Consider the following 25,656-nt stretch of genomic DNA (forward strand, 5'->3'; position numbering starts at 1 on the left):
TGCAGGTCGCTAATAGCGCCGTAGAGTTCACACAGTGCCTCCCTAGCATTAGCACTGGGAGGAATGTACACTCCGACGATGAATACAGTTGTGAATTCCCGTGGTAAATAAAAAAGTCTGCATCTAACAGTCACAAACTCCACTAGCGATGAGCAGTAGCATGAAACGAGCACAGAGTTCTTACACCATTCCGTGTTGATATAAACACACACGCCACCACCGCGAGTCTTACCGCACAGAGCTGCGTTTCTGTCGGCTCGAAACACCGTTAGCCCGTCTAGCTGGATGGCGGCTTCCGGAACTCTGTCGCTAAGCCACGTCTCAGGAAAAAGAATAGTCCTCGTTTTCATAACAAAAGGAAAAAAAAAAATAATTAAATAAATAGAAGAGTAAGAAAAAAAAAATACATTACAAAACTGTAATTATAAACGTCACAAATCGTAACCAATATCATGCAGTGAACATTAACACTTTAAGAACAAATTAATTAAAATTTTTCGAAACACCCACACTGTGGAATATGTCAACCTCATGGTTCTAATACTGTCAGCGCCATTGTCCACATTCAGAACCCAACTCTAAAGCGCTGACGCAGATGCACTAAACGCCCATATCTCATTCCATACCGACCCGGAGACTCAACAAAGGGTGAAACAAATGTGAAAGAAATGGTGTTGTTTGAGTCACAGGAATCTCAATCTCAAACTGGACCTTTTACCCTGGCTGAAATAGGTGTAGGTGGCATCAAAGGCTCATGCATACTAGGTTCTTGATATGCGTAAGGACGAGAGCATGAAAGCGCAGTGAGTGGTGGGCTTCAACCATGGATGGATGCACATTAGTAGTTTCCTTCAGCGTTTGGTGGCAATATGGACCGATAAGGCTTAAGGCGGTTGTAGTGTAGTATTTTTAATAATAATAATAACTTTATTTTTATATAGCGCCTTTAAAGTAGCTTCTCAAGGCGCTTTACATACAGGCAAACGAGAATACAACACACACAAAATAGAGCAAATAATACACACAAAATCAAAATGTTAAAAAAAAAAGCAACCATAAAAAAATGAGTTTTTAAAAGGGATTTAAAAGTACTGAAGTTCTGTTCGTACAAAAGTATTAATAAGCCTTTCAGTCACAGAATGGGATAACATATGGCGAAGTCTAGCGATATTTATGAGATGAAAAAATTAGTTCTTTACAGTATACCGAATGTGAGGGTCAAAAGATAGACTTGAGTCAAAGATGACTCCTAGATTTTTTAATTTGGTTTGTACTTCCAGAACAGAACTGTCTACGTTTAGGGATAATGAACCAGCTTTGCGAAGCTGGTGAGGGGTGCCAATTAGCAAGACCTCTGTCTTATCACTATTGAGGCACAAGAAGTTTTGAGACATCCATGTTTTTATCTCAGCAATAAAGTGTGTTAAAAAAGAAAGGTTCAAATGTTGATTAGGCTTAGAGTGAATATAAATCTGAGTATCATCCGCATAAAAGTGATAATTTAGGTATATGCTAAAAAGTAAGGGGGCTAAGATGGAACCCTGAGGAACACCCGTACAGACAAAACCAGTCACATCCACTCATAGACACAAACTGTTGACGATCAGAGAGGTATGATCTAAACCAAGTTAAAACAGTCCCAGAAATAACAAAGACATTTTCCAGACGTTCGAGAAGCAGGTTGTGATTAACAGTGTCAAATGCGGCACTAAGATCTAGAAGGATCAGAATAGAGAGAGAACCAGAATCTGAGGCTAATAACAGGTCATTGGTGACCTTGACCAAGGCTGTCTCAGTACTATGACATTTTCGAAAACCAGACTGAAAAGGTGAGAGTTTTTGACTTAGCCCTATAACCTACCTGATCGAGCACTTCATAATTCACACCAATATCACCTGTAGGTGAGCCTACTCTCCTTACAACTTTAAATGGACCAGCCCATTTGGGAGCAAGTTTGTGTCTAGTTAAAGTTGGAAGATCAACCCATACAAGATCATTGGGTTGATAAGCTGTGTGATTTAGGTTACGGTCATAGTAGTGTTTTTGCTGTGCTACCGCTGTTTCTATATTGTCTGCCACTAAATTAAAGGCAGATCACAATCCCATGAGCATAGAATGTGCATACTCATTTGGGGTTCTAGGCGTAGCTTTGGAAAATGTTGGAGTAAAAGAAGAGAAAATCCACCTTTTGTGTACAGATATTTAGCAAGTTGATCTTTGACAGATCTGTTGGCATGTTCTACCATGCCGTCAGACATAGGATGATAGAGTGAGGTACGTGTTTTGCGTACTCCAAGCAGAGAGCACAATTCTTTAACTAGATCAGAGTCAAATTGGCGACCCTGGTCTGTGTGCAAACTTTTGGGTAAACCATGAGGGCTTATTTAATACTTTCTATGTTTTGCATAGGGGCCTGCTGATGTGGTGTTTGTGGCCTTCTTGCTCCACAAGCCCGGCACTGAAGACATTTTGAAATGTCTCTAGACATTTAAGGCCAGAAGCATCTAACCTGGGCCTGCTGTAAGGTTTTTTGTGCACTGAAATGACCAGTCAAATCATCAAATCAAATCAAATTCAATCATATACAAATACATACAGAGTACGACATGCAGAAACGCTTTGTACGACTGTCCGGCATGAGGGCATAGGAGAAGGAGAAGAAATAAAAAAAAAAAGAAAAAAAAGAAGGCAGATAAAAAAAAGAGAATAAACTATATAAAATATAAAAGATATAAAGATATAAAGATATATAGGAAAAAGTGTATATACACTGGAGAACAATTTATAAACAATTGAACAATTCTAAAATAATGCAGAGGCCTGTACACTTCCTACTAATTGCTGACTGTTATAACCCTTCAGAAAATCTTGTTGTAATCTTTTTCCATGCTACAGTCTTTGTTGTTCGTTAATTTTGATCAGTGTGTTTTCTGCAAAATAATGTTTTTTTTGGAAATGCCTCAGTTATTTTGTGGAAAAGGTGTTCTGGTAGCATGGTATAGACAGGATAAAAACTTCTTCAACTTTGAGCAGTGAAGATGACATTATTTCAGAATTGTTAAATTTTTTATAAATTGTTCTCTAATTTTGATCTCCAGTGTACAGTGTATGTGTCAGGGATCCCCCTGCCACGCCCCCCTCGATAGCTGTCAGTGATTCACCCTGCCACGCCCCCCTCGATAGCAGTCACGCTGCCTTCCGTGAGTACCGACAGCTGTGGCTCATTAAAGAACAGACTACTTAAACTCACGTTCTTGAGTCACAGGCTGTCGGTCATTGTATTGTCAAGCTGGACAATCGCGTGGCTGCTCGACCGCCGGCATGCACCGCTGGCTGTATATCCGAACTCCACTTCCGAATTGTATTACTCATTGCCGAAGGCTTTATGGATTATGCTTGGGACATTCGCGCTCATAGTGGACAACGCGTTTCGAGCGGATGTCTTTGTTTGTTGTTTTCAACGGCTTGTGAGTGTTTTGTGTTGTATGGTTTGAAATAAAAGGACAATGATCGGACTATATTGGCTTCCGCGTCAACAGCCTGACAGAACGACCGACCTATACCAACGCGGATTCGCCATTCCGCGATTCCGACCGCGCTGGATCGGCAGCCGAACCCAGCTTCGGATTTCCTCCGGAAGCTCACTGCCGCTCCTCGCGGTTCAGAACCACAGATGCCGGATCATGCGAGCGCGGCTGCGCCACGCCCCTCAGCGAGCGCGAATGGATTACCGGCTCACTTCTCTGGGAAAAAGGATGAATTGGGCGGGTTTCTGCAAGGCATCGGCGAGTATGTGGTCGTTAATATTTCCCGGTTTCCCTCCGAACGAGCAAAGATCACACTCTGTATTTCCCTCCTGTCTGGTGAAGCTCTTGCCAAAGCCAGCTCACTGTGGAGCGCCAACGGGGGCAATTTCGGCTCACTCGCCGAATTCAGCGGGCTTCTTCTGGGGAAGTTGGGGATAGAGGTGGTGGATCTCCACTACAGTCCCCTTGAGGAGGAAAGTGCTCCATTCCAAGGTTCTCAAGAGCACGCGGCTCCGTGCCAGATCTCCCATGAGCATGCAGCTCAGCCCCAATGTTTTGATGAGAGGGCTGCTTCATCTCAGGGTCTCTACTAGCGTGCTGCTGTGTTCCGGGGTTCTCCTGGACGCAGCACACCATCTCCGAGCGTCGGCGAGCACACCATGCCGTCACAGAGCTTCTACAGGCGCGCCGCTCTGTTCCGAGGTTCCCGTGGGCGTGCCACGCCGCCACAGTGTCTCCAGGAGCATGCTTTCCCGCCACAGAGTGTTCACGGGAGCGCCGCGCCGCCACAGAGTGTTCACGAGAGCGCCGCGCCGCCACAGAGTGTTCACGAGAGCGCCGCGCCGCCACAGAGTGTTCACGAGAGCGCCGCGCCGCCACAGAGTGTTCACGAGAGCGCCGCGCCGCCACAGAGTGTTCACGAGAGCGCCGCGCCGCCACAGAGTGTTCACGAGAGCGCCGCCACAGTGTCTCCAGGAGCATGCTTTCCCGCCACAGTGTTCACGAGAGCGCCGCGCCGCCACAGAGTCTTCACGAGAGCGCCGCGCCGCCACAGAGTCTTCACGAGAGCGCCGCGCCGCCACAGAGTCTTCACGGGAGCGCCGCGCCGCCACAGAGTCTTCACGGGAGCGCCGCGCCGCCACAGAGTCTTCACGGGAGCGCCGCGCCGCCACAGAGTCTTCACGAGAGCGCCGCGCCGCCACAGTGTCTCCAGGAGGATGCTTTCCTGCCACAGAGTGTTCACGAGAGCGCCACGCCGCCACAGTGTCTCCAGGAGCATGCTTTCCCGCCACAGAGTGTTCACGAGAGCGCCGCGCCGCCACAGAGTGTTCACGAGAGCACCGCGCCGCCACAGAGTCTTCACGAGAGCGCCGCGCCGCCACAGAGTCTTCACGGGAGCGCCGCGCCGCCACAGAGTCTTCACGGGAGCGCCGCGCCGCCACAGAGTCTTCACGAGAGCGCCGCGCCGCCACAGTGTCTCCAGGAGGATGCTTTCCTGCCACAGAGTGTTCACGAGAGCGCCACGCCGCCACAGTGTCTCCAGGAGCATGCTTTCCCGCCACAGAGTGTTCACGAGAGCGCCGCGCCGCCACAGAGTGTTCACGAGAGCGGCGCGCCGCCACAGAGTCTTCACGAGAGCGGCGCGCCGCCACAGAGTCTTCACGAGAGCGGCGCGCCGCCACAGAGTCTTCACGAGAGCGGCGCGCCGCCACAGAGTCTTCACGAGAGCGGCGCGCCGCCACAGAGTCTTCACGAGAGCGGCGCGCCGCCACAGAGTCTTCACGAGAGCGACGTGCCGCCACAGGCCCGTTACGAGAGCGCCGCGCCGCCACAGGCCCGTCACGAGAGAGCCGAGCCGACACCTCCGATCACAGAAGGCGAAGTGACTCCTCCGAGTCCTTCTCCGGACGACGCCACATCCCAGAGCCCCTCCCATCTCGCCCCCAGAAAGCTCGGCTCCGCCCCAGGACCTCCCAGAAAGCTCGGCTCCGCCCCAGGACCTCCTGGAAAGCTCGGCTCCGCCCCAGCTCCTCCCGGAAAGCTTCGCCCAGCTCCTCCCGGAAAGCTCCGCCCAGCTCCAGGTCCTTCCAGAGAACTCCGCCCAGCTCCAGGTCCTTTCAGAGAGCTCCGCCCAGCTCCAGGTCCTTTCAGAGAGCTCCGCCCAGCTCCAGGCTCCGCCAGAGGGCTCAGCCCAGCTCCAGGCTCCGCCAGAGGGCTCAGCCCAGCTCCAGGCTCCTCACGAGGGCTCAGCCCAGCTCCAGGCTCCTCACGAGGGCTCAGCCCAGCTCCAGGCACCTCACGAGGGCTCAGCCCAGCTCCAGGCACCTCACGAGGGCTCAGCCACGCTCCAAGCTCCTCACGAGGGCTCAGCCTCGCTCCAGGCTCCTCACGAGGGCTCGTCTCGGCACCTGGTCCCTCTTGAGAGCACGACTCCGCTTCTGGTCCCTCCCGCGAGCTCGTCTCCGCTCCAGTGTCCCGAGGAGAGCTCCACTGATGCCGTGGACCTCCAGGCGAGCACCTCTCCGCTCGTGGAACCCCAGGCGAGCACTGTTCCGCTCGTGGATCTTCAGGCAGGCTTCACTCCACTCCCAGGCAGCCAAGTAGGCTCCGATCTGCTCCTAAGGGTCCCAAGGAGCGCCCTCACGCCCAGGGGTTTCCCTGTGCACTCACTCCGGCTCCAGGACTGCGAAAGGGAAGTCAACGTCTCGCCCCCAAGTCCTCCTCAGTGCGACATCTCGCCCCCAGGTCCTCTTCAGGGCGACGGATCGCCCCCAGGCCCTCTTCAGGGCGACGGATCGCCCCCAGGATCCCCGCAGGGCGACGGCTCGCCCCCAGGATCCCCGCACGGTGATGTCGGTCCTCCAGGTCCCTCAGAGGGTGGTACGACGTTCCTGGTCTCCTCCCCGGGACGTCCTCCACTCCCCGGTCATTGTCATGGTTGCCGTCCAGTTCCGGTTCCCCGCCATGGAGGTCGCTCCGGCTCCAATCTCCGCCAAGGGCTTCACTCCCGTCAGCACCAAGGGCGTGGCTCTGTTCCAGGGCCGAAGGCTTTATGGATTATGCTTGGGACATTCGCGCTCATAGTGGACAACGCGTTTCGAGCGGATGTCTTTGTTTGTTGTTTTCAACGGCTTGTGAGTGTTTTGTGTTGTATGGTTTGAAATAAAAGGACAATGATCGGACTATATCGGCTTCTGCGTCAACAGCCTGACAGTATGCTTATGGATACAAGGTATGCTTATGTACAGTAAACAGTAATCACATAAGGTGTCCTTAAAGTGACCATGTGCGGTGTGGTGTGGTATAAAATGACCGTGTGCGGTGGGGTGTGGTATAAAGTGCTGTGCAAGTCCACAGTTAAAGTGACAGTCCAGTTTAAAGTGTTGTAGTTCGAAAAGAAAAAATATTTGCAGAAGTGTGATGAAGGAGAGAGTGGACCAGCTTTTAGATCCTGGGTGTTTCCTGGTTCAAACTCCGAATGGCCTGCGGAAAGAAGCTCCTTCTCATTCTCTCTGTGTTCGCTTTTTAGGGAGCGAAAGCGCTTCCCTGAACGTAACAAAGAAAAGAGTCCATTGTTGGGATGGCTGAGGTCCTTCACAATCTTCCTGGCTCTGGACCCGACCAGTGAGGACCCGACCAGTGTGACAGTGTCTATGTAAATTCCCAAATACCTTCAGCTGAAGGTTCTGTGGAACCACAACTTGAAAAATTACATCACCTGGTGGGGGTCTAACTTTGTGGCAAAGAATGGACCCAGCCAACATAAGTCTGGGAAATTCTTTTCAAAATTGCTTAATCAAAGGTAAGGCGCCTTTTAGCTCAGAATATGGTGATCTGCACTTAGCTAACACCTAATCAGTCACTGTGCTTAATAAAGGGCCAGCTTTTTGAACCTGAACAATATCCTCCCTATCTATTTACAAAAGTGAAATGTTAGCAGAAGCAGAGATTGAGCAATGCGGTTCTGCACTCGGCATAAAAGCTGTAGTGGGTAAGACCTGTTGAGATGTGGTATCAGTGTCAGCCAACTGGTTTGTGGGTGGAGGAATGGTAAGCTGTGACTCAACTACATCAGTCTGGGTGCAAGCCAAAACAAAGTTCACATATTTACCTCAGGTGTAGAGTCAATAGGAACATTTCCGACAGGCATGTTTGTGACCATGTCTGTGCTCAATCGTCCAAGTGTACAAGTCAATTTCCAGAGCCCACCTTGCTCGGCGGCCTAAGGGATCACCATCCAAAACCATCTGCCTTAGACTAAGCAGGGGCCTGTGGTCTGTAATAATCTGGCCCATCAGATACTGGCGAAAATGATGCATGGACCACACAATGGCCCAAAACTCTGTATCATAGGTTGACCATTGTTTCTCAGTTGGTGTCAAAATATGTCTGCTATGTTATCATTTATCTGGGCCAAAACACATCCAATTGCCATGTTCCATGCATCAGTAAAGAGCAAAAACTCTTTGGAAATGTCAGGGTACGAAAGTATAGGAGTATTGGTCAACGCCTGGCAAAGCGAAACAAAAGCTTCCCGCTCTACTTCAGTCCAAACAAACACTTTGCCTCTCTGAGTAAGTGCATGCAGTGGCTGTGGCAATTGTGCAAACTTACAGATAAAATGTCTGTAATATGAACACAAGCCTAGGAATGCTCTGACTTCAGTAGGATTTTCAGGAGTAGGCCAATTCCTAACCTTTTGAATGTTTTTTTGTGTCTGGCTGCAAACCAGCTGAGGACACTATGTGGCCCAAGAATGTTACCTGTGGTTGGGCAAAACAACATTTTGAAAGTTTCAGCTTCAAGTGAGCTGCTCTCAAACGATCAAAGACTTCCTGTAAATGCGGCATGTGCTCTTCAAAACTATTACTATATACAATAATATCGTCAAGTACACAAGGCAAGTCTTCCAGGAAAGGCCCTGCAACACAAGCTGCATGATGTTGAAAAGTTGGGGGTGCATTAACCAGGCCCATTTGCATGACCGTAAATTGGTATAAGGAATTGGACACTTAATTTGGAGTTCTTGGTCCAGACCAGACAGGAAACTTGACAGTTTAATGTGTTCAGAGGCATTTTGCTCAAATTCAGGAAAAGCCTCTTTGACAAGCCTACAAATGTCTGCAGCATACAACTCCATAGCTTCATTTAGGAGTTTCTGGTGTAAATTAGGACATGTTTGGAAAGACGCAATTACATATTTCTGTCCAAAAGCATCTTGTAACTGTTTCTTTGCTGCAGCAAAAGAATGGACACCGACGAGCTCTTCTTCCCAACTTTATTCTTTTCTTTTTCAATCCGCCATGCTCCTCTTCACACCCCCACCCCACATGTACACAAGGTACATTATTTCCTAAATTCTAAGCAATCCTGAAATTTAATCCACATACATTTTCACTCTTACACTACCTAGTGATGGTGTGCATGTTAGTGCAGTGCTTTTATTTCCTGTTATTTTTGCTACCGTGCTGATATAGATAAATATCATTAATTATTAATAATAACATAATTGAAGGTAAATTGAGCAAATTTGTTATTTTAGAAGTGTGTATCAAACTAGTAGCCCTTCACATTATTTGGTACCAGCGAAGTAGCTCTCAGTTTCAAAAAGGTTTGTGACCCCTGGTCTAGAGTGTAACAGAACGTTAATTCTAGGGATTCAGTGGCCCAGTCAAGATTATTATTATTTGATTATATGAAGATTATTAATAAAATTCGCTGCTGTAGCTGATGTGAATGTACGCTTAACACGGTAACGTGGCCAGGTACTAATGCAATGACTGAGGCAGATTTTCAAAGAGATGAGGTAATGGTGGGAAATAGCTTCAGACTGTGGAACTATGACTAAATGTTAATAACAAATCAAGAGTGTGTCCACCACTATAAGTGGGTCTTATAACATTCTGATTAATTCCAACTGAATCTGGAATGAACACAACTGCTGCTCTGAAGGAGTCTTCCTGATTATTAAAATGAAAATTAAAGTCACCAACAATTAATGTTTTGTCTAAAGAAGTAGCTAATTTTGTGATGAAATCTGCAAATTCTATGAGAAAATCAGAGTAGGGCCCTGGGGGTCTATAAATAATAATTAATAAAATTGACTGACTAGACCTACTTTTGGACACTGAATATTTTATGTTGGTGTAAAGAACTTCAAATGTTTGACATTTGTGTTTAGTGATTTGTGTTGCGATTAGATTATTATTATAAATAGCTGCGACCCGCCTCCTCTGCCATTTAGACGGGGCTGGTGTATGTAACTATACCCAGGAGGACTCACTTCATTTAATGCTACATATAGGCCAGGCAGAGGGACCAAGCTGGGAAGGATGTGCTGCATGTTGGAGCAATAAAGAAGATGAAGGGAATGTGTTGACTAGTGAGGAAAGTGCGTTGAAAAGGTGGAGGGAGTATTTTAAACAGCTGATGAATAAGGAAAAAGAGAGGGAGGGAGGGAGGGAGGGAGAAGAGAGAGAGAGAGAGAGAGAGAGAGAGAGAGAGAGAGAGAGAGAGAGAGAGAGAGAGAGAGAGAGAAAGAGAGAGAAAGAGAGAGAGAGAGAGAAAGAAAAGGTTGGAGGATATGGAGATGTGAAGCAGGAAGTAGATAGGACTAGTAAGGAGGAAATGAGAGCAGCGATTAAGAGGATGAAAAATTGAAAGTCAGTAGGATCAGATGACATACCAGTAGAAGCATGGAGATGTTTATGAAAGATGGCAGTGGATTTTTTAACAAGATTGTTTAACCAGATTTTGAAAGCTGAGAGGATGCCTGAGTAATGAAAAAGAAGTGTGCTGGTATCGGTTTTTAATAAAAAGGGAGATGTGCATGTTATGTAGATGGAGGATTAGATAAATAAGCAGGCAGGACACGAGCTGTAGCTTAACATTCCTATGCTTCTTTTTACTTAACCCACATTAGCACTAACACCACTTTACATCTATTAACATGCATATACCACCTAGTGAACATAAATGGTAATAGCACTTCAATTGTAAGAGAACACAACATCTTCCCCTTTTTCAGAAGAAATAGTTTTTTGCATAGCAAAACAGAAATTAAGATAAGTCAAGAACAAGCAGGTATTATTAACCACTCATTACAGCATTTTCCCTAACATAACACGTTCCTTACATATGTAAAACATAGTCTTTGGTCTAGGCGGGTTTCTGTCTAACTCTGACTGATTTATTTGACCGAATTGGTGTTTCTCAAGTTGTGTCTCATTTGGAGTAACACTTCCACTCAATTCTGGCTTTTCGGCAAGCCGTGAAGCATTCCACACTTTACCATCATCAAGCAAGTAAGTGTCATCAGTTTTCTTCTGTATGACTGCTTTTGGTTTTGAAAACTTCTGATCACCTTTCTTTACCATCCAAGGCTTCTTAACTCGAACCAAATCACCAGGTTGAAATCATGAAGACTTTGCATTTTTTTTTGGTATCTGTGTACTGTTTAACCTTGTCTTGTTTGCTTTTTACACATTGTTGTAACTTGTTTCTGTCTGTTTCTTTTTTACGGGAAGGCCCATCACTTGTAACTTGGTCGTCATACAGCGGCCATGGAGTAACTCCGATGGTGTAACACCTGTGGTGTTGTGAGGAGTACTTCTATAGTTCATCAAGAATGTTTGAGTAAATGTCTTCCAAGGTTTGCCTTGAATTGAAGCAGTTTGTAAACAGTCTTTCAAAACTCGATTAAACCTCTCAAATTCTCCATTTGCACGAGAATAATAAACAGCAGTTCTAAAATGACGTATGCCTCTTTCCCTCAGAAACTCAGAAAACTCCGTAAAAATAAACCGAGGTCCATTGTCTGAGACCAACTCTTTTGGATTTCCTTCTCGGGAGAAAACAGTAGTCAAGAACCGCTTAACAGTAGATGTGTCAACTCTGGACACAAAAGCAACTTCCGGCCATTTGCTAAAGTAATCCACAAGTGTTACTGCGTACTTGCAATCTGATGGTGCAGTTTTAAATGGTCTGACAATGTCAATGGAGACCTTTTCCCATGCAGCAGAAGCGAATTCAACAGGATTGAGAGGAGCATCATGTGTAACAGCAGATTTGTCATTTTGTCTGCACGTATGGCAGTTTCGAATCAAAGCTTCAGTCTGACTGTCCATCTTAGGCCACCAGTGCAGTTGTCTAAGTCACTGCTTCATACGGACTATCCCTTGATGTGATTTGTGAGCCAGGTCTATGAGTCTCTTTTGTAATGACTCCGGTACCAAGAGACGGTACATTCCCCTGATGAGGAATCCATCCATGACAGAGAGCTCATGTCGAATAGGGAAGTATGATTGTAAGTCTGGATCAACATCCTTTTTGTGTTTTGGCCAAAGTAAATGGTGATAGGTATGCAATTTAGCGAACACCGGGCACCTGTTACATGCAGACTGAAACTCATCTTTGGAGACTGCGCTGGAAGCAAATGAAATCATAGCAACAGATTTAATAAGTTCAGCATAGTCCGGTTCCGTGCTTGTAAGAGGCAATCTTGATAAACAATCAGCAACACTGTTCAATGGACCAGGTCTGTGTTGAACATCGTAGTCAAACTCCATTAAGCGTGCAGACCATCTGGAAACACGTAAACCGGCCCGACTATTCCCTTTGCTTGTAAGAAGAGTGGTAAGAGCTTGATGGTCGGTGCACAGTAGAAATTTTCTTCCCCACAGCCACGTACGCCATAGACGCATGTCTGTAGCCCAGACGCACGCCAGTGCTTCCTTCGCAACAATGGAGTACCTTCGTTCAACATCGGACAAGGAGCGTGAAGCGAAAGCAATCATTCTTTCCGTTCCAGTGTCATCCAGCTGAGTCAAGACAGTACCAACACCGTAGTCTGAGGCGTCAAAGGAAAGTATTGTGCTGTGATTAGGGTTGAATAAGGAAAGAGCGAGACTGTCTACTATTGCTCGTTTGACTTTATCAAAACTTTCTTGTGCTGCAGTAGTCCATTGAAATTCACAGTTTTTGCGAGGCAAAGCTCTCATTGGCTCAACGAGAGTAGCATAATCAGGCACAAACTTACTGTACCAGGCACTTAGTCCCAGAAAAGAACGTAGTGTAGCTGCATCAGTAGGAGGAGGTGCATTTGTAATACCAGTAGTATAAGCATCATCTGGGTACAGGCCATCTGCTGAGAGTTTGTATCCAAGAAAGCTAAGAGTCGTTAAGTTGAATTTGCATTTATCTGCGTTCAGTTTCAGACCAGCTTTACTAATCCTTTTTAGAACAGCCTTAAGGTTTGTATTGAAAATGGCTTTCAAAGAACCATGGACAATCACATCGTCCAAGTAACACTACACCATTAAGTCCTTTTAAGATCATGGTCATCATGCGTTGAAAAGCAGAAGGTGCTGAGCACATAAGGTACTCTACCGAACTTGTAGAGGCCTTCATTAATAAATAACGCGGTCAGTTCTCTGCTCTCCTTATGTAACAGTACTTGGTAATATGCATTTTTGAGGTCAAGAGAAGAAAACATCACTGATTCCTGCAACTCAGACAGTATATCCTTAATCAGTGGCAAAGGATGACTATCTTGTACCACAGCCTTTTTTGGTTCCCGTAGATCGCACAGACGAATTGTGTTGTTTTTTCGTTTTGAGACTACAATGGGAAAAACCCACTCTGAGGAATTAATCCTCTCAATTATGCCATTCTCCTCTAGCATAGGTATTTTCTTTTTTGAGTAAGTCAGAAGCTGCACTTTTGGTGAAGACAGGGCACATGATCTGAAGTATTCTTTAAAGATGTGTTGCGGTAAGATCGATACACCAGACCCTGTATCTACCATCACCTTAATGGTGCAGGTCTCTGTAGGGAGAAAAGTAGGGGTAGGGGTAAAAGTACCCATTAGGGCTCCATAATCTGTATGGCGGTCATTCACACTAAGAACTGTCAATTCAGGTAAGCATACTTCATTAACTGATTTTGATGATGATTTACACACCCTTGAGAAATGTCTGACTTTTCCACAAGTTCCACATTTACAGTCTTTTGCGGGGCAGCACTTATCATTTGCAAGGTGACACCACAAGCGGTAACACATCTGCTGTCCTTTCACATGCTTGTCCTCCTTTAATTTCACTCTTGTATTTTTGTGCATTCGTGCCTTTTCTTGCTTTTGTATTGCTGCAAATTGCTTCGATTCCCCTTCAGCTATAACCTTGGCGTCTGCTACTGCTGCTTCAATTTGTCTTGCAATAGCTAGCGTCTTTTCAAGGGTTAAATCGGGCTCTAGTAACAGTCTTTTGCGGATTCGGGGCATGCATGTTTTTTTCCACAATCTGATCATGGATCATTTCATGCTCAATATTTCCAAAAGCGCATGTTTTCACTAGTTCACGAGCGCAGCAACGTAATGACTCAACCGTGGCCTAAGCGCGTTGTCTAAAGCGGTATCTCTCTGATACCACATTCAGCTTGGGAGAAAAGAACTGTTTCAGTGCTTGTAAATATCCACTGAATGTATCGGCAGTAAGAGGCAAAGTATTATAAATCCGTTGTCCTTCCGTTCCCAAACAGTGTATCAGTAGAGCTCTTTTCCTCTCGGCAGAAAACTCTTCCCCACCGATAGCAAGCAAGTAGTACTGAAATAACTTTTCCCATGCATCAAATTAAAGTTTCGGTTCACCTGGACATTCCAGGAACGCTACTGGTGGTTGTAGAGAGAGCAGGGCCATCCTAATATCCTTGTCGCCACTTGTTATGTAGAAAGAGGATTAGATAAATAAGCAGGCAGGACACGAGCTGTAGCTTAACATCTCCACGCTTCTTTTTTACTTCACCCACATTAGCACTAACACCACTTTACATCTATTAACGCGCATATACCACCTAGTGAACATAAATAGTAATAGCAATTCAATTGTAAGAGAACACAACAGTGCAGACCTGCAGTAACTACAGGAAAATAAAGTTGATCGGTTACACCATGAAGTTATGTGAAAGAGTAGTGGAAGCCAGGCTGAGAGAAGAGCTGACCATCTTTGAGCAACAGTATGGTATGGTAAGTCAAGGCTGAAAACATTTAGTCAAGTCTTTTGTCGGTAGGTTTTTCTTAAGTAAAAAAGCAGATCTGGAGGGATCACGGATATAGTGTGTTTGTTATACTGGGACATTAGTATGCTGTCGTCCCTCCACTCGGGTTTGTTGACAGTGGTGTAGTGGGCTGTCCCTTATCCCAGAGATCCCTCATGTCTGTTACCTTCTGGTTCTCCCTTTTAGTTATGCTGCTATAGTGAGTCTTGCTGGAGTCCCCAACTGCACAGTGTCTAACCTTTATACAAGAATGAGTATACTTATACCAATATTTCTCTCTCTCTCCGTCTCCCTCTCTCTCCTCTTCTTTCTCTGAGTGTGCGAGTTAAATATGCTCCCAAGTTACCAGTGACCAGTGTTCCTTTTCCTCTCCTTTGATCTGTTAGCTTCGTCCCAGCCTGCCTTTTAGTGGGGTACACTTCAATTGGAGGCCACTCTGTACAGCTGAGGATGGTTTCACTTCAACAGCCTGGGCATCCAATACAGCAATACAGGAGCTTTGAGGATGAATTTGGACTATACTTAAATGTCAGTGTTACAATGACTCAGGACTAAAAGTTGCATTTAAATCACCAATCATCAAACCATCTATTAATGGACATTCTGTGCCACCCAAAAGAGAATTGGGTCCTTCTAGATAGGAAAATCTTCCTAAGATAGGAAAATCTTACAATTATGAAGAACAATTTTATTCATTCTTTATTACCACTTTGTCTCAAAGCAGCTTTTACAAGCCCTATAAAAATAAAAATTAACTGACACACCTGCCAATCAACCAACCAGCACGTTTTGGATGAGTGAGGAAACTGGTGAACCCAGAGACAACCCATACAGGCACAATATGCTTTGTTTTGCACAAACCTGAGCTCAGGGTCAAACGATATCACCATTGTTAAGTCTTGCACCCCCTTTACTGACATACAGCCATACATTGAATTGTTCAGTATTTTTTTTTATTTTTTACTACATGAACAATAACCACAACAGAAGACATTTGTGCTGTACAGAATCCAACTAACACTTCCATTTCATCTATTCTTCTTTAAGCTAGATTAGCATAGTATTCTATACCAGATAAGTTTCCTGGTGAAGTCTACATCCAGAATCTGAGGTTATCATTAAGATCAAAAGCTGAAAACTCCTTTAAACTGAAGCAGACACAAGAAATGTCAATTAAGCAACTTTTGCAAGCAAGCAAACAAACAGAAGGGGTGGTCTTTTTGTCCAGACAGCTGGAGCACCGCTCATGTTCAGGCCTTACAGAGAGCCACAGCAGAGAATCGCACCTCTCCTTTCTCTCTCTCCACGAATTCACGACACACCTTCGCTGCATCCTACCAAAGGAGAAACATTCGGTTGCTTAGACAATACTAATTTTTAAATCACAAAATTGAGTTTGGTTCAGAAGAAGATAGTACCATGACAAAGCTGTCTAAATTTGTTGCACCATGGTTCACAGGTCCTTTCAATCTGCCATCTGCAAACACACAATAGTGTTAAAAGATCAACATATGCTATGGGATTGTAACTAATCAATGTGGGGTGAAATTTTAAACAAATGACCTGTTGCTCAGTGAATGAAAATGCATGTCATTTAGGATATGCTTTATCTTCAAATTAAAAACAATTTAAAATTAGTACCAACCAGCATTTAATTAATAACCATGGACTAAACAATGGACTTTATGATTGGCCTGGTGTTCTTCAATGTTGAACACCAGGCCAATCATAAAATTATCTTGACAAATGTATTGGTTGAAAGTAATACTGAATGTAGATAATCAATGAAATGAAAGTATCAACCTACCAAGTTCATGAAGCTGACTATTTTTGTTGACAAAGGCAATGAAGTGGAAGTTCACTTGGCCAGCTTCCGGCTGTTTTCATAGTAGAATTTAAAAGAAAGTGGAGGAAATAAATTTTTTAAATAAATAATAAAAAACACCCATTAAAACAACTCTATTGAACAGAGAAGCAATAAATACTCTCTGTACTAGTGTATGTTTCTTACAAGACACTGCCCCTCAGAAGCAACTTCATCATGAGCTGTCTGGATTGCCTGTGAAGAGTGACATTTAAAATCTTAAAGAAAACATGTAAACCAAAACCAGTTAGAGACCTTGCCTGCTTTACTACAATACTATAAATGCAAAAATAAGAATAAGAGGGGGGAAAAAAAATAAATAAAAATAAATAAATAAACCCCCAACCCACATTTGAAAAATGCGTTTAAATTAAAGCCAGACCTGCATAATACTAACCCCTGGAAATAGTGACCTACAGAATTTTCTTGATTATCTACATACTGTATGTGACTTGAGCACCACCTACCACCCACACTGCAACTGGACAGTCAGGGTGGAAAGACTAGTCCTTTCTTAAATTAAATAAATAAAAACACCTTGTTTTGTTCCAGCTGTTTGGCTCGTTCATCAGGAGACATTCCAGCTGTTTCTTCCAGAAATTTCTTCAAGATTGAATCACCTTCTAGATAGACAATATTTAGGTTATTATTATTTTTTTTTTTTATTCAAAATTAGACTGGACAGTTCTGGAAAAGAAATATCACAGCCATGCAATTTAAAAATGAATTAAATGTATCAGTACCACCCCAAAATGCTCCATTTGAGCAAAGTGTGTCAATGACATCAGAATTAATATTGGAGCAGAGACAGCTTTACTAAACTCCCACCATGCACGTAATTAAATGCATAATATGAAAAGCACCGTACACTGAACAAATTACTGACCGAAGCTGAATTTATCCTGATTGTTGGCTACGGCATGCAGCAAACCAACAGTCGCGCAGGAGTTTACCACCGTCTGGCTCATAAAGTAGACGTCCTTGCAAGGGTCAACCGCCTGCTTGGAGCGAAACTCCTCGTGCTTATTTTTTTATATTATATATATATATATATATATATATATATATATATATATATATATATATATATATACACATACATACACACACAGACACACACAGACACACTTTATTACACACTATTTTCAAGAGCTAATACATTTCCCTCAATGTGGACACATCTGACAATGATAAGTCAAATCAGCACATTCATTGTTTAAAAAGATAAGATGTATGCGTGTATGTTTTTCACCTGTTGTGTCAATGGGAAGAGAAGCATTAGGGAGCAGCAGGGCGTGGGCACCCCAGCAATGGAATAATCCTCGAAACCAAACACATCCACAAAGCGCCAATCAGGCTTCACACCCATCTTACTCAGCACCTTACACACACACACACACACACACACACAGTCCCAGAAATCAACATCAGCATCATCAGGCCATGATCCATGATGTAATGCTAAATACTTAGAAGAATTACAGAAAATTCAACGCCCATATTGGACAGTCGGTGCAATACGCCCATATTGGCAAGTCGCTTTCATTCACCCAAACTGGCGGTTTTAGTGTTTTGTAACAGAGCTGGTTGCTCCAGCCGAGCCAACGCCCATCCTCTGATGAACATGAGCTTTACCCTCACAGTTCCATATAATGCAGACAGAATTTTGAAATGATTTAGCTTATTTACCTTATTCAGGACCTGCAACGACACCAAAACACAAATAAAATAACCGTTAATGATTTGTCCAAAGAATGTAAAAGCGTCACAACAAATCAAGCCGACATTCACTAACAATATCGACAAACCTCCGGGTTTATTTCCATCGGTTTCCACTCCATATTCGCAGTGTGACTTTCTCTCCTCTTTCCCTCCTCCTGCTGTAACGAGCGCAACTGTTTTCAAAAAGAACCAGCGCTCGGGGCTGATAAGCGAGTCGTCACCTTCCATTTTCCCCAGACTGAGGGGTGTATGTCTCCCGCTTATTTTTATTCTAGAACCGGGTTTTAAGCCACGGCTTTAACACGACTCCGGGGTCGCGTTGCTTTTTTACATTACCACAAATAATACGCAATAATGAGCAAAGGAAAGGTCATGCAAAAAGATCAACTCCCTCGGTATGAAGGTAGAACAGTCCACTGTCATATGATTCTAGAAACTACCAGGAACATCCAGAAGCGTCTGAGTCGTTTCATAAATCCGGTCAATTCTATACAAAGCTGATTACAAATACATTATTATTATTATTATTATTATTATTATTATTATTATTATTATTATTATTATTATTATTATTATACTATCAACAACAGCAATGCATTTGTATATTTTAAATATGAATGCCAGGCTTGTATATTAGATTAGGCCTTGATGATATGGTTGGTCAAAGAAAGGAGATTATGGTACAGATTATAATAATAATTAATAAAGAAACAACAACTAGGATTGCATTAAATAAAAAAAACTCTAAGCATTCTGACATTTGTTCTTTACATTACTAGTAAATAATTTAAATTAAAAGTTTAAACTCAAGTATTCAGACATTAAAGTTTAATTTTTAAATATTGAAGTGATGATAATGATGATGATGGTTATTATTATTATTATTATTATTATTATTATTATTATTATTATTATTATATTTGATTTAAATTAGCTTTATTATTTAAGTATTAACTAATTCCCCAGATCTCAATCCGACTAAGCATCTGTTGGATGTACTGAGTAGGAGTCATGGAGCCCCATCTCACAACTTACAGCACTTTCAAAGTGTGTTTTGATTAAAATCGGTTAAAATTGTTATTTTAACTGCAAACACTTTTTTGCCGTAAAAAAAAAACGTTCAACAAAGTTCCTCCAGTAGATGTCGGTATTGTGTAATATTTCCGAATAATATCACGCGTTCATTTGTGAATCGTATTAGATCAGCTGTGTCGATTCATGACGAACCCAAGTTAATGTACCAAGTCGTTATAATAATAATACTAATACTAATAATAATAATAATAATAATAATAATAATAATAATTATTATTATTATAATAATAATAATAATAATAATAATAATAATAATAATAATATATTATTATTATTATTATTATTATTATTATTATTAGTAGTAGTAGTAGTAGCAGTAGTGTCAGTAGGAGTAAGACAGAGTACATGTGTGTGAATGAGAGGGAGGGCAGTGGGGTGGTGCGGTTGCAGTGAGAAGAGGTGGAGAAGGTGGAGGAGTTCAGGTACCTGGGGTCAGCAGTGCAAAGTAATGAAGAGTGTGTTAGAGAATAGAAGAAAAGAGTGCAGCAGGGTGGAGTGGGTGGGTGGAGAAGCAGGAGTGGTTTGTGATAGAAGGGTATCTGCAAAATTGAAAGGTAAAGTTTATAGGACTTTGGTGAGACATTGACTGTGGTAAGATGTTGTAGGATTTAAAAACAGTGGCACTGACAAAAAAGACAGAAGATGCTACAATTTTCCTAGGGAGTGTCGAGACAGGATAAGAAATGAGTTTATTAGATGGACCGTACATGTAGGATGTTTTAGTGACAAGTTAGGAGAGTCTAGATTTAGAAGGTTTGGTCATGTGCAGAGAAGGGTGAGGTATATTGGAAAAATAATTCTGAGGATAGAGCCACCCGCAGAATGAAAAGAGAAAGGCCAAGGCGGAGGTTTTTGGATGTGGCGAGGAAAGACATGCAGATGATTGATTTTAAAGAGGCATATGTAGAGGATGGGGTGGTATGGAGATGGATGATCAACTGTGGCAACCCCTAATGGGGGCAGCCGAATAAGAAGAAATAGTATTTTGTAATCAATCTGAGATTTAATTAGGAGCCAGTGTAGACTGATTAAAAAATTGGTGATGTGGTCATATTTTCTAGCTCTGATAAGATCTTTTTGCTGCATTCTGGTCTAACTGATTGCCTTTATTTCAACATCAATTTGTAGTCTAGAAAGGAGGATATTATAATAAATATTCTCAAAAGCTGTACTAAGATCAAGCAACACAAGCAAAGAGACACAACTCTGATCAGAGGCCATTAGCAGGGCATTTGCCACTTTAATCAGTGCTGTCTCTGTGCTATGATAAGGCCTAAATCCTGACTGATACATTTCATGAATGTTATACTGATTTGTGTAAAGCTGCTTTAAGACAATGTCTGTTGAAATAAACTTGACTTGACTTGACTATTGAAGTACCAGCCTAAATGCTGTGCTACAACATTTTCTAGGATCTGTAGCAGACGACTTCTTCTTTCGGCTTCTCCCATTAGGGGTCGCCACAGCAGATCATCCATCTCCATACCCCACTGTCCTCTACATCTGCCTCTTTCACCCCAAATACCTGCATGTCTTCCCTCACCACATCCATAAACCGGCTTCTTGGCCTTTCTCTTTTTCTCCTTCCTGGTGGCTCCATCCTCAGCATTTTCCTACCGATATACCCCTTGTCCCTCCTCTGCACATGTCCAAACCATCTCATTTGAACCTCCCTCACCTTGTCTCCAAAACATTTTACATGTGCGGTCCCTCTAATAAACTCATTGTCACTTCAATTGAAAATCTCAACATCTTCAGCTCTGCTACCTCCAGCTCCACCTCCTGTCTTTTAGTCAATGCCACTGTCTCTAAACCATACAGGATCGCAGGTCTCACCACAGTCCTATAAACATTCCCTTACATGCACACAGATACCCTTCTATCACAAATCACTCCTGCCACTCTTCTCCACCCACTCCACCCTGCCTGCACTCTTTTCTTCACTTTTCTCCACATTCTCCATTACATTGCACTGTCGACCCCAGGTATTTTAACCTCATGCACCTTCTCCCCGCAACCGCACCACTCCACTGCCCTCCCTCTCATTCACACACATGTACTCTCTCTTACTCCCACTAACTTTCATTCCCCTTCTCTCCAGCACGTACCTCCACCCCTCCAGGCTCTTCTCAACCTGCTCCCTACTCTCACCACAAATCACAATATCATGTTGATCATATTAACATAAAAAAAAAAAATCATAGTCCATGGAGACTCCTGTCTGACCTCGTCCGTCAACCTGTCCATCACCACTGCAAACAGGAAAGAGCTCAGAGCCAATCCTTGATGCAGTCCAACCTCCACCTCAGAACCCCTTCAATATTTCAACCTGATACTACAATGAATAAAATTAAATAGTTTTCCTCATTAATCTACACTCAGTACTCCATAATTACAAAGTGAAAACAGATTTCTAGTAATGTCTAAGTTTTTAAAATAAATAAATCTGAAATAGCACATGTACATCACTATTTAGACCCTTTACTCAGCACTTTGTTAAACTACGTTTGGCAGCAATTTCAGCCTCATTCTTTTTGGGTATGACACACAAGCTTTGCACACCTGGTTTGGGGGATTTTCTGCCATTCTTCATGGCAAATCCTCTCAAGATGGGTTAGGTTGGATTGGGATCATTGGTTGACAGCCATCTTCAGGTCTCTCCAGAGATGTTTAATATTAGGGTTTTGGCTGGGCCACTCTGGGACATTCACATGTCCCTAAGTCACTTCTGTGTTGTGTTGACTGTGTGCTAAGGGTTGTTGTCATGTAGGAAAACAGACTGTTCTAAAGGCTTGTAACGGGTGAAATATGTTGTGGCTCCTTTAAGGGCAGAGCAGCATTCTGGGAAACGTCTGCAGCCGCATTTGTCACGAGTACTGCATGTGTGCAAGTCTGATTATAATGATGATGATGATGATTATTATTTTTTTATTATAATTATTATTTCTGTTGCTCATTTAAGTTGTCTTCTGTATAGCAAGTAACACTGTTGCCAGGAGAATAAAGCACGAGATGTGAAACGTGACTTGTCTGTGTTTTAGCTGATTTCTGCTGAAACTCGAGTTAGGCGAGCTATCCCTTGGACCTGACTGACTTTCTGAACGGCGAAAAATTACCTTATCTTTAACGTGATCATATTTTTAGTAATGTTTAGAAATGATATAAATATGAAAGTTTTTTTAATCACCTTTACCTGTTTCACCTAAATCACATTAAATAATGTTAAGTATTGTCACAGTTAAGACAGCCACACTTTGTTTAGTGTTGTGCGTCTAATCATGCACTTACGGTATGGGTGGTGGGTGTGGTCAAAATAGATATAAAGACGCTTCAGAAAAGCGTTTCCGTTAAGAAAAGACAAAAACCAAAAAGACAAAATTTTTTTTACAAACCTCAGCGCATTTTCAATCATGTTCCACATTTAAACACTCATAAAACAGTTTTCTTTATATGTTTGCTCAATCTTTTAAATTATTCTTATTTACTATTACTCTGGTTTGAAGCCAAGTCTGCTGAGATGACTCCTGTTATTGAAGCAAAGCGTGCCGCCTTTGCTGAATATAAGCGCTCACCAGATGGGAAAAACTTTAAAGCACTTAGATCAGCCAGGAGCAAAGTACAGCTGACAGCAAGAAGATGTGCAAATGAGTACTGGCAGGGGCTCAGTCACGACATTCAAAAGGCAGCAGCAACAGGCAACATCAGGGGCATGTATGAGGGCATCAAGAAAGCTCTTGGACCAACTCAGAGCAAAACTGCACCCCTGAAAACCAGCTGCGGAGAGGTGATCACCGACAAAAACAAGCAGATGGAGAGATGGGTGGAATACTATTCAGAGCTCTACTCCAGAGAGACCATTGTTGTCAGCTCAGCATTGGACGTCATCGATCCTCTGCCCATCATGGAAAAATTAGACATCAAACCAACACTGGCAGAACTCAGTAAGGCCATTAACAGTTTAGCCTGCGGCAAAGCCCCGGGGAATGATGGTATCCCCCAGACCTGATCAGGCACTGCAAGTCCACCCTTTTGCAGCCTTTATTTAACATCCTTTGTCAGTGTTGGAGAGAAGGGGGTGTGCCACAAGACATGAGAGATGCCAAAATCGTCACCCTGTACAAAAACAAAGGTGACAGGAGCGATTGCAACAACTATAGAGGCATCTCCCTCTTGTGCATCGTGGGCAAACTGTATGCAAGAGTGCTGTTGGTGCACCTTCAACAGCTGGCAGAACGTGTCCACCCCGAGTCTCAATGTGGCTTTCGAACAGAACGTTCTACAGTGGACATGATCTTCTCCCTTCCCCAACTTCAGGAGAAGAGTAGGGAACAGCAGAAGCCCCTCTATGTTGCCTTCATAGACCTTACCAAAGCCTTTGACCTAGTTAGTCGGGATGGGCTCTTTAACATCCTTCTGAAGATCGGATGCCCCCCCGAAGCTTCACAGCATGATTAGATTTTTTCATGACGGCATGAAGGCAACCATCCAGTACGATGGCAGCACGTCAGAATCATTTGACATCAAAAGTGGCATGAAGCAAGGTTGTGTCCTTGCTCCAACCCTCTTCGGAATCTTCTCCCTTCTTTTAAAACATGCTTTTGTGAATTCCACCGAAGGGGTGTATATGTATACACGATCAGACGGCAGACTCTACAACATCACAAGACTCAGAGCAAAAACCAAGGTGCGTGAGATCATCATTAGAGACATGCTTTTTTGCCGATGCATGCTTTTTAGCAGTCAGCTCTCACACTGAACAAGATCTACAGTGTCTGATGGACAGATACTCCCAGGCCTGCAGAGACTTCGGTCTAACCATTAACCTAAAGAAGACCAAAGTGCTGGGCCAAGATGTTGATATATCACCTGTCATCACCATCGACAATTACGAACTTGAAGTGGTCCACCAGTTCACCTACCTGGGCTCCACAATCAGCGACAACATGTCCTTAGATACCGAAATCAAAAACCGCAACATCACTGCTGGATGGCTCTGTAAGCAACCTGGGGCTGTCAGGGGAACCGTGGGTTGCCCTGCCACGGTCATAGGCGGTCGGAGGTGATATGACCTCCTTCTTGCATCCAGGCGGCGGTGCGACGACCCTCTTGCGACCAGGCAACTGTTCGCGGTTCCTTTCGCAGCCAGGCGGCTGTTCGCCGTTCCTTTCGCGGCCAGGAGGCCGCACGACGTCCCTTTCGCGGCCAGGCGGCGGCACGACGTCCCCTTTGCGGCCAGACGGCGGCATGATGTCTCTTTTGTGGCCTTGGGGCTGAGCTGAGTGTTCTGAGGAGCTCCGGGCCGGAACGGTGCTGTCCTGGAGGTCCTGGAGCGGAACTGAGCTTGCTTGGAGACCTTGGAGCGGAACTGAGCTCGCCTGAAGACCTTGGAGCTAAGAGGAGCTCTCAGAGACATGCTGGAGCTGAGAGGAGCTCTCGGAGACATGCTGGAGCTGAGAAGAGCTCTCGAAGACATGCTGGAGCTGAGAAGAGCTCTCGAAGACTCTGTGGAGATGAGAGGAGCTCTCGGAGACCCTGTGGAGCGGAGAGAAGCCCTCAAAGATGCTCTGGGACAGAGAGAAGCTCTCAGAGACGCTCTGGGACAGAGAGGAGCTCTCGGGGACGCTCTGGGACAGAGAGGAGCTTTCTGTGGAGACCTGGAGTGGAGAGGAGCTCTCCTGGAGGTCCTGGAGCAGAAAGGAGCTCTCCTGGGGGTCCTGGAGTGAAAAGGAGCTTTCCTGGGGGTCCTGGAGCGGAAAGGAGCTCTCCTGAAAACCCTGAGGCGGAAAGGAGCTGTCCTGGAAACCCTGGAGCGGAACAGAGCTGTCCTGGAAACCCTGGAGCGGAACAGAGCTGTCCTGGAAACCCTGGAGCGGAACAGAGCTGTCCCGAAAACCCTGGAACGGAGCTGTTCTTTCCTGGAGCAGGCTTAGGATCTCCTGAAGGCCCTGGGGTGGAGTGGAGCCATCCTGAAGGGCCTGGAGCAGGGCGGAGATCTCCTGAAGGTCCTGGGGCGGAGCAGAGCCATCTTGAAGGGCCTGGTACAGGGTCTGGAGCAGGGTGGAAATCCCCTGGAGGTCCTGGGACGGAGAGGAGCTCTCCGGGAAACTCTGGTGCAGAACATAACTCTTCGGGAAACACTGGAGCGGATCCGTGCTCTCGGTAGCGGGAGAAAGATGGTGGAGATCTGCGGTGACCATCCCTAGTTCCCTGGTGAGAAGCCGGATAAACCGGGCGCACGAGCTGAATTTGCCACCAGACGCGCTTTTACAACTCACTGGCCAGAGAGAGGGATTCTCCAGACAGCAGAGAAATGTGAAGTGCGATCTTGTCTGCTTCAGTGGGGTAAGAGGATGAATAAAAGTCCATGTATTCACAGATGCTTCGTATAAATCCAC

The 25,656-nt window shown here is 44.3% G+C and overlaps 2 protein-coding genes and 1 long non-coding RNA gene across 4 annotated transcripts; 2 read left to right on the plus strand and 1 right to left on the minus strand.

Moving 5' to 3' along the window:
* Positions 1-11,560: 11,560 nt before the first annotated feature.
* Positions 11,561-16,501, plus strand: LOC310721062. The gene is made up of 2 exons (XR_014531915.1): positions 11,561-12,213; positions 12,255-16,501. It is a non-coding gene; the product is annotated as an uncharacterized lncRNA (long non-coding RNA).
* Positions 15,512-18,393, minus strand: uchl1 (ubiquitin carboxyl-terminal esterase L1 (ubiquitin thiolesterase)). Of its 2 annotated transcripts, XM_083532256.1 has the most exons (9): positions 18,253-18,393; positions 18,134-18,145; positions 17,697-17,825; positions 17,331-17,466; positions 16,982-17,067; positions 16,592-16,639; positions 16,388-16,457; positions 15,999-16,057; positions 15,512-15,914 (listed from the first exon to the last, which is right to left on the minus strand). In XM_083532256.1, exons 1-9 carry the CDS (start codon positions 18,283-18,285, stop codon positions 15,831-15,833), a joined length of 657 nt encoding a protein of 218 aa, XP_083388382.1. In that variant the 5' UTR covers positions 18,286-18,393; the 3' UTR covers positions 15,512-15,830. The 2 variants fall into 2 exon arrangements, with proteins under 2 accessions (XP_083388382.1, XP_083388383.1); XM_083532257.1 differs by lacking the exon at positions 18,134-18,145 and having other exon boundaries at positions 18,253-18,354.
* A 6,082-nt stretch (positions 18,394-24,475) lies between these two features.
* Positions 24,476-25,092, plus strand: LOC310721580 (uncharacterized protein). Its single transcript, XM_083533371.1, has 2 exons — positions 24,476-24,582; positions 24,613-25,092. Exon 2 carries the CDS (start codon positions 24,673-24,675, stop codon positions 24,982-24,984), a length of 312 nt encoding a protein of 103 aa, XP_083389497.1. The 5' UTR covers positions 24,476-24,582; positions 24,613-24,672; the 3' UTR covers positions 24,985-25,092.
* The last annotated feature ends 564 nt before the right edge of the window (positions 25,093-25,656 follow it).

The sequence above is a fragment of the Silurus aristotelis genome (assembly GCF_946808225.1).
Source record: "Silurus aristotelis genome assembly, chromosome: 27".
NCBI classification, from domain to species: domain Eukaryota; kingdom Metazoa; phylum Chordata; class Actinopteri; order Siluriformes; family Siluridae; genus Silurus; species Silurus aristotelis.

Bases quoted from the DNA above. Each gene is read 5' to 3' on its own strand.
- uchl1 (XM_083532256.1), bottom strand. From the start codon at position 18,285: ATGGAGTGGAAACCGATGGAAATAAACCCGGAG. The intron at 17,068-17,330 runs GTCAGTAATTTG...TTGTCTATCTAG, and splicing joins TCAGGATAAATTCAGCTTCG to AAGGTGATTCAATCTTGAAG. The intron at 15,915-15,998 runs GTACTATCTTCT...CTCCTTTGGTAG, and splicing joins ATTTAGACAGCTTTGTCATG to GATGCAGCGAAGGTGTGTCG.
- LOC310721580 (XM_083533371.1), top strand. From the start codon at position 24,673: ATGCTGGAGCTGAGAGGAGCTCTCGGAGACATGCTGGAGCTGAGAAGA.